This window comes from Montipora foliosa, unplaced genomic scaffold (assembly GCF_036669935.1).
Source record: "Montipora foliosa isolate CH-2021 unplaced genomic scaffold, ASM3666993v2 scaffold_420, whole genome shotgun sequence".
Taxonomy (NCBI): Eukaryota; Metazoa; Cnidaria; class Anthozoa; order Scleractinia; family Acroporidae; genus Montipora; species Montipora foliosa.
Genome location: NW_027179724.1, coordinates 1,276,872 through 1,284,371, shown reverse-complemented (window position 1 = coordinate 1,284,371; position 7,500 = coordinate 1,276,872). Strand labels below are relative to the sequence as shown.

Sequence of the window (7,500 nt, the reverse complement as noted above, 5' to 3'; positions counted from 1 at the left end):
AAATTCATCTGCAGTAAACTGCACATTATATAGGAAGGTAATTTTGTTTTGTTTTTAGAGAGGTTTATTATAATTCCACTTTCCACTGTTAATTTATATTAAATTTTTCTTGCTCTTTTACAACAGAATCATCCAGCAGAAAGGAAATGGGTGGAGTTCAATGCTCGGGTCAATTATCCCATTAAACGTGTATTAAATGCTATGGTTAATGATGATCTGATAGACATGGATGATGATCTGGTCAAGTTTTCAGTGTCAAATTTTGCCACCCGTCGCTGCAGTAGGAATAAAACAAGTATTTGACAGCTGGAACCAGCACCCAATACCTGGTAAGCTTCAATACACCATTCCAAATTTTGTATCATCATAGGTAAACTGAATAATACCACAATGATATTTACCAAATACTCTGAATAGGAATATGCTGATTGAATCGACGAATTAATATTGTGTGTTTAGGGAAGGGTGTCCCAGATGACTTGATGAGGAACAACAACAACACATTTACTCTTCCACAGCAGTGTTCAATCTAGAAATTATGGAAAGTGGGTCAAATGTCCCACGTGACATTTTAAATTGGGTCATTTCAAAAATGGTCTGGGTCAAATTATTATGAAGTTCTGCAACTTCTGCGGGTTGACTCGCTGTTGTACTAATTTCTCCACCTTCGTCATTTGTCTCCTCCAGTTCAACTTGATCTTCACTTTCCGTTGCCACTCTCTTTGGCGTAAAAAGAAGACTTAACTTTTGCTGGCGTTTCATGAAACTAAAATTAACGCGCCTTTCAATAACATGCAGACTCTTAAATTCAAAGGTCAACCAACAAATGCGTTTTTCGCTACTGTCAATCAAATGTTCGGCGGCTCCTCCCAACTTCCGATTTTGTTGACTGAACTGGGCTTAACGATGTGATTTGATTATTACGCACTCGACAGTAGTCGGTAGTCGGAAGCTTGGAGGAGCCGCCAAACATTTGATTGACGGTAGTGAAAAACTCATTTGTCGGTTGACCTTTGAATTTAAGAGTCCGCATGTTATTGAAAGGCGCAGTAACATAGACACAAGAACACACCCTGAACGAAGCGTGAATCGATCGTCGTAGTAGCATCCAGTCTCTCTCTCGGAATTGGAATGCCTGACACAAAAAGTACTCGTACAAAGGTAGTCTGAAACACCAGTCATTTCGCGATTTCGCGCGTTCATATAAGGCTAGTAAGCACACATATTTGTTTTTAAATTTACTTTTATTATTGCCTGCTGCTTTGGAAGTAATTATATACGAGAAAACTTATTTTGGGGGGTTTTTGTTTGTTTCTTTTTTTTGCGTCAGTATGACCCCACGATCATTTCATTTTGCGTCAGAGTAGAATATTCTGCGTAAATGACGCAAACGTGGCCTAGATTGAACACTGCCACAGCCAACCATCCTTCCAACTGTGGCAGATGCTGTAGCTGCTTATGAAGGTCAAGGAGGACATCTTACCTGTCCTGAGCCTTATGGAGTTGACCTTCTTTCCAACCATCCAGGCCTTCAACATCAAAGAATGATGCAGTTCCTTTTGAGATGTTCGAGCTTTGATACTATCTTTCACCATTTGGTTAATGGTGACCATAGATTATTTCAAGAAGGACTGCGGTGTTTCATCGACCCAACTATTTCACTTAATGCTTTCACTTAACCCTTTAAGCCCCGAGGGGTTCCCCATTGACGAGTAAAATCGTCTGGCGTTAGACAGAGTAAAATCTATAAGTGCCATTTGGCACTATCGGGGCTGAAAGGGTTAAACGGGGACATAGTTTTTTCACGCTGTTACCTTAACCCTTTAAGCCCCGAGGGGTTCCCCATTGACGAGTAAAATCGTCTGGCGTTAGACAGAGTAAAATCTATAAGTGCCATTTGGCACTATCGGGACTGAAAGGGTTAATAGAAATAATTATAATCTGCAAACAAAGACAGTTTTTTAGAATATTTCACAGTGGTTGAAAAGGTTTCTTTCTTAATAGTTAACCCATTGACTCTTGGGGGCTCCCCATTGACGAGTAAAATCGTCTGGCGTTAAACAGAGTAAAATACTCCGGCGTTAGACAAAGTAAAGTACTAAGTACATATATGGCCAGTTTAGGCGTCAAAGGGTTAAAGAGGGTCTTGCTGAAAATTACAATCATACATTCACAAATGCAAGGTTGTCACGCATTATCACTTTTAGTCTTCATGCAAGACAAGGGGCTATTGAAATGCATGCATGTTCCTCAACAAGAAGATAAACTCCATGAAGCAACAAAGTATAGGTCAAATGTTTCGTTTCTTTACATATGCTCAACTTGATTGAGAATCAGATTTACATTATTTCATAACTAGGAAATGTCAATAGTATCTAACAATAGGCCATTTCCGAGTTGCTGTTTGTATTGGTTTCAAAGTGAGTGTTGGTGCTCAACTATTGTAAGGGAAATGAGTTTGATTTGCATAAGAATATGCAACTCATTTTCAGTTGAATGGTTGTGCTCCAGGGCTCGCTTTAATTTGAAACTGAGGCATGCAGCAACTCGAAAATGGGCTATTACTATAAGTGGGAAGCATAAACATATGCTAGCAGACACCCAACTGCATGAGGGCAGAAATACTATATGAGCGGAACATGAAATATCAACATTTCTGTCTGTTTACCTTAATGACAGCACTAACAAATCGCAACCTATAACAAACCAGCACACTGTCATTATTAGTTAGCAAGCCATAACTATATCTATGTGTTCAACTGTTTACTTCTTCAATAATGAAGAGAAACACAACCATGAAAAGATGCTGAATTGTACTTAATTTGTATTTCATTCAGAAAGTTGATTATCTTCTTCAGATCTCAGAGCCTTTCTCATTCCCGTGATGAAATCATCAAGTCCTTTGAACTGGAAGGTGAATGCATATCCCCTGGGCTCATTACAATGAGGACACTTTTTGCTGAGACCATGGACACCGTCATACCAAATATTCACACACTCTTCACATCCTAAGAGGCTACTACAACACTTAGTTGCAATTATTGCTGGTTTCATGGGTGTCTCATGACAGATCTTACACTGAAATGCATCTTTCACTAGCTTTGTGATTCCAAGTGGCAAAAGCAATGATTTGTTAACCTCAAGCATTTCAGTTACCATGCATTTCACATCATTTATATCACGCTTCATTTGGTGAAAGTCCTGATCTTTCTCTGTTGACTTAAACTTCTTGTTGGACTTCTTTGAAACAAAATCATCATCACTCCCATCTGAAATATCAGAAGCAGCCTGGCTAAGGTATGTGGCCTTTGACTTTGCAGGTCTCTTTGGTGGAACCCTCACATTTTCATCATTGATGAGAGCAAAGATCTTCCTACTTCCACACTTCCAAAAGGACAATCCTTTCTAACAAAAAATAGCAAGACAAGTCTTAAATGGAATAGAGACTTTGCAGATCAAGTTAGCATTGTTAACAGACCCTTTTTAAGACTAGTTCCTTAGAGTTAGTAACTTTAACTCCAGTCTGTAACAATACAGATCTGAAGCTTTCACAGTTTACTCACACCTCACAATGTTGTTTGAATGCGAGTTTCTGAGGACATTTGCCAAAACAACATTGTGGGAGGGCAAGGTATTGTAAAGTGTTTCAACATTTGTTGTATCATTTATGCTTGTACATATCATTTTGTAGCTCAGTGTAGTTTTTGTTCGATTTTTATATATTCAGTGTTACTTGTTCCCATTTTTATCCGCTTTATTCATTTCCTTCCGTTGTATTCGTGTTAATAAACTTGATATTCTTATGCTCAAATCTATTCTTCCTTACGTCGGCCGTTCTCCATCTTACATTTAGAGTGTGTGTAGAATTTCAGTAATTTAATTTCCTTTTTATATTTACAACCAGCCATCATGGTATATTGCAATTTTTCTAAGGTTTGATTGCTTTACCAACCATGAACCACAAATATGGCAGGAGTATGCATCAGCTAGAAAAGCCAGGGATGCAAACATTGCAATAATTAAAAACCACGTCACGATTGTGTGACCTGAATTGACAGATGCAGGTATGTGGAAAGATAACACCTACCTCTCGTTCCCTCTGTGTCAGTAACCTTTAACCCATTGGAAGTGAAAAGCTCTAGTCTTTCCTCACTGAAAGTCTCTCGGACTTTGGAAATTATATACATAACGTTTGCCGTGTCTTCCGTGATATTTACATATGTTTGTCCCAGTTCACGAAACGATGTTCCTCCTTTGTCATTTTTGTTTGCTTCTGAGAATAACCTTTGCTATCGCTTTGTTCTTTTTGCTGTTTCCAGCAAAAAGTGGTGCCCTGTAGTTGCCTGCGAGCACTGGCACAGGTCCCGCTCCAGTTCCTGTGTAGGAAAATCCCTGACCTTGCAGATGTTGGCGAGTGAAATCTGGTTGAGAAAGATCTGCTTGTAGACTTTCCCCCATAACTTGCATGGAAGATCCGTCCGTTAAGTGCATGACATTAAAACGACCACCATCGTTCGGCCAATAGGCCATGTTGCCGAACTCCTCTTTAAGGTAGAGAGAATTTGCTTCAACCTAAAATAGAAATTCCCGTTAGACTAAAAGCTTATGTTCACCTTTGCACAACTCAGACTGATTAAGTGTGTTGTACTTGCCTGAAATGCTCGGGAAAGTCTAGCTACCGTCATGTCGCCTGCTTGCATCCGTATTCTTAAATCCTTTCCTTCTCTACTGACATTGAAGGTCTTGACAGCCGCCATGCCAACGCAAGAAGATGACAAAACACGAACTAAAATTTAACTAGCAAGGAAGACAAGCTTAGAACGTAAGCGGAAGAGCATGTGTCAAAAGGGTACGAAACTGATTCTAAAGGCAACTCTCCTCTCCCCTCCCTTCCCTCACTCAGGTGCATCTGAATGGCCATGGTTGATCTCACTTTCCCCACCCTCCCCCAAACCAAGCCTCCCCGACTGAGTCCACCTTTGCCTTACTTTGATCAGTCGGGTTTCAATTTTTAACAAAGACAAAAATCAAAAATTGAAATCAATTTTCAATTTTGGTTTTTGGTCAATTAATTTTCGATTATCAACTGGAAAAACAAATGACATTAGAATCAATTTTCTAGTTTTGTTTGTTAAGGCAAATTAAAGTTCTGTTATTGACGTACTATTTTCGTTTATTTCGGGACATAAAAATGGAAAATAGTATTGGATACAGCATTGTTTAAAATGAACATTTTTATTTAAGTTTTAAATTTTTGTTTCCAAAGAAAATGACACAAATCGATAAATACAAAATTGAAAAACAGTGTCATTTTTGATTTCAATTGAAAATCGAATGGACGAATGACACACGGACCGTGTTAGCGTTTCCAGAGTACAAGGTGAGCCGCTCCACAAAAACAATTTTTGCAGTATATCGGCCTATCTGTTCAATCACACATCATACTTTGGAAAGTTTGTATCGCGTGTGGCTCGACTTCCGTGGATATCATCCTTTGTATTTTTGGGCTTCCTGTGTACTTCTGTCAAAAGTCTATTTCAATGTTTAAATGTTATCTTTTGGCAGTGTTTTCATCGCGCTAAGACGACGGTATGGTTTCATTTCCGGTGTTACGTCATGTAGGGATGTTTATATCACCTTAAGAATTTTCTATTGCGATCTCGGATGCATATTATGTTGATCTCTTTTAGATTGCAGAAAACACAAAGAGCAGAAGAGAGACCTCTTCAAAATATCTGCGAAAAGCATTGGAGGCAGGTACTGCAAAACCAGAAAGAAGATTTTACCTTGAGTTACCTCTTCTGTCCGACCACAAACATCACTTCCTGGGCCAGGTACGTTATTCAACAAAAAATGTAGCGGTACTTTAAAAAAAGACAATATTATACACCCCTGTACAAGTGACATTACACACAGGCCAGCAGTCAAGTCGCAACTCGAAGAAAGTCCATGTTACCAAGAGAACGCGAAGACCACATGTCCTCGAAAATTTAACAAATGTGCGCCTGCCTCATCCTGACTGGTTTTGGCTTAGTTTCTTGGTTAGGGGACCTGAAGTGATATTTTTGTAAAACAGGGGTTAAACTCCTGTTATAAATTAAAAACTTCAGTGGAATAAAATTTATGTACAATGCACTATACCCCTTCCCCACAACCCCATTAAGAGATCTGTAAACATTCCCACGGTAGTTATTTCTTTCTTCAACAGGTTGCTGGAATATCCCAACCTCTCGACGACCGCATAGTCAAGAGAGTGCACGAGTTGGTTGCGGAGGGGGTCAAAGAAATCGGCGAAATGAAGAGGCACTTGAAAATCTTTGTTAAGGAAGTGTTGTTCAGAGGCGAACAGGCGAACAGCTGCCCCAAGACACAAATAGACGTTTCTTTCCTAGGGCATCTGATCTGCGAACACACATGTATAGGGCTACCATTAAAAACCGCATGTCTAGAATTGACCAGGCAAATGTCCAGATGAAGATAAACGACTGGACCAAGGTTTACAATGAGGATTCCTTCTTCTTTCGTCCTCACTCTGACCAAGAAGAAGAGAAGGTTCATACCAATGACCTTAATTGGCGAACGTGAATCGTCGAGTAACGTGACGAAACTTGAAGGTACTTATTGTGACTGCGTAAACTAAGAAATCTAACTGCTTAAATTACTTTTTTAAATAATTTCATTTCCTTTTTACTTTTATTGGTGTTGTTGTTTTAGATGAGCTCGATGAGGAAGTCCTGCTAACCAACGAGTGGGGAGAGCAGAACAAAACACTGTTATTTGTACATCAAACGGCTTGGCAACAACGGCTTCTTCGTCTGTATGGCAATGACATTTGCCTTCTTGACGCCACGTACAAAACAACTCGCTACGCCCTTCCACTGTTTTTCCTGGCTGTAAAAACCAACGTTAGCTATAAGGTGGTGGGATCCTTTGTTATCGAAGATGAAACAGTTCATTCCATTAACGAGGCACTTGAAGTTCTTAGCAAGTGGAATCCAGAGTGGTCACCTCCGTTCTTCATGACAGATAACTCCTCGCAGGAGATACAAGCAATCGAGAGGGTGTTCCCAAGTAAGTCAGGTTAAAAGGTTGATTTAGGTTAAGATCCCTTTCAAGAAAATAAACGGCCGAAGACGCTAACGGCATACCAGAAACTCAGAATTATAAACTTCAGTTGTCTTAGTTTGTTGGAAAGCATATTTTCACAAGAAACCGGATGAAATAGGGGACTGTTGCAATTTACCAATCCCGAAGACAGAGCACTTGCTTGTGATACCTCCATTTCTTTGGTGGAACCTTTCCATGTTGGTAAAGTCAGCCGTTAACCAGCCAGAGTTCATACTGATTACCCCAACGATCACAGTAATCTCATTGCCAAATGATGTGAATGATAGTAATAGTAATGATAGTAATTTCTTTTTTATTTTCAGTAACAATGGTCTTTATTAATGATTTTAAATAAAAGATGGTTTATTATTATTTTAACAAAATTTCATAAAA

The 7,500-nt window shown here is 39.2% G+C and overlaps 3 protein-coding genes across 7 annotated transcripts in view; all 3 read left to right on the top strand.

Moving 5' to 3' along the window:
• LOC137988470 (uncharacterized) overlaps nt 1–5,828 on the top strand; it is a 6,984-nt gene extending 1,156 nt beyond the window's left edge. Inside the window, exons 4-7 of one of the 2 annotated variants that reach the window (XR_011120784.1) lie at nt 127–329; nt 3,934–4,064; nt 4,741–4,849; nt 5,691–5,827. Coding sequence is in view for 1 of the 2 variants with exons in the window: in XM_068834475.1 (XP_068690576.1) it covers nt 127–303 (177 nt within the window). In the remaining variant the exon portion in view is untranslated. Of the gene's footprint in view, nt 1–126; nt 330–3,933; nt 4,065–4,740; nt 4,850–5,690 lie in introns of both variants that reach the window. The other variant, XM_068834475.1, reaches the window with a different exon arrangement.
• LOC137988531 (uncharacterized) overlaps nt 1–7,500 on the top strand; it is a gene marked incomplete at its 5' end in the record, with an annotated part of 670,231 nt that overhangs the window by 169,881 nt on the left and 492,850 nt on the right. The gene's annotated exons all lie outside the window — the stretch shown is intronic.
• Nucleotides 6,976–7,500, top strand: part of LOC137988468 (mediator of DNA damage checkpoint protein 1-like) — an 86,160-nt gene continuing 85,635 nt past the window's right edge. For 3 of the 4 annotated variants that reach the window (XM_068834472.1, XM_068834474.1, XM_068834471.1), the window contains exon 1: nt 6,991–7,071. The gene's annotated coding sequence lies outside the window, so the exon portion shown is untranslated. Of the gene's footprint in view, nt 7,072–7,500 lie in introns of all 4 variants that reach the window. The other variant, XM_068834473.1, reaches the window with a different exon arrangement.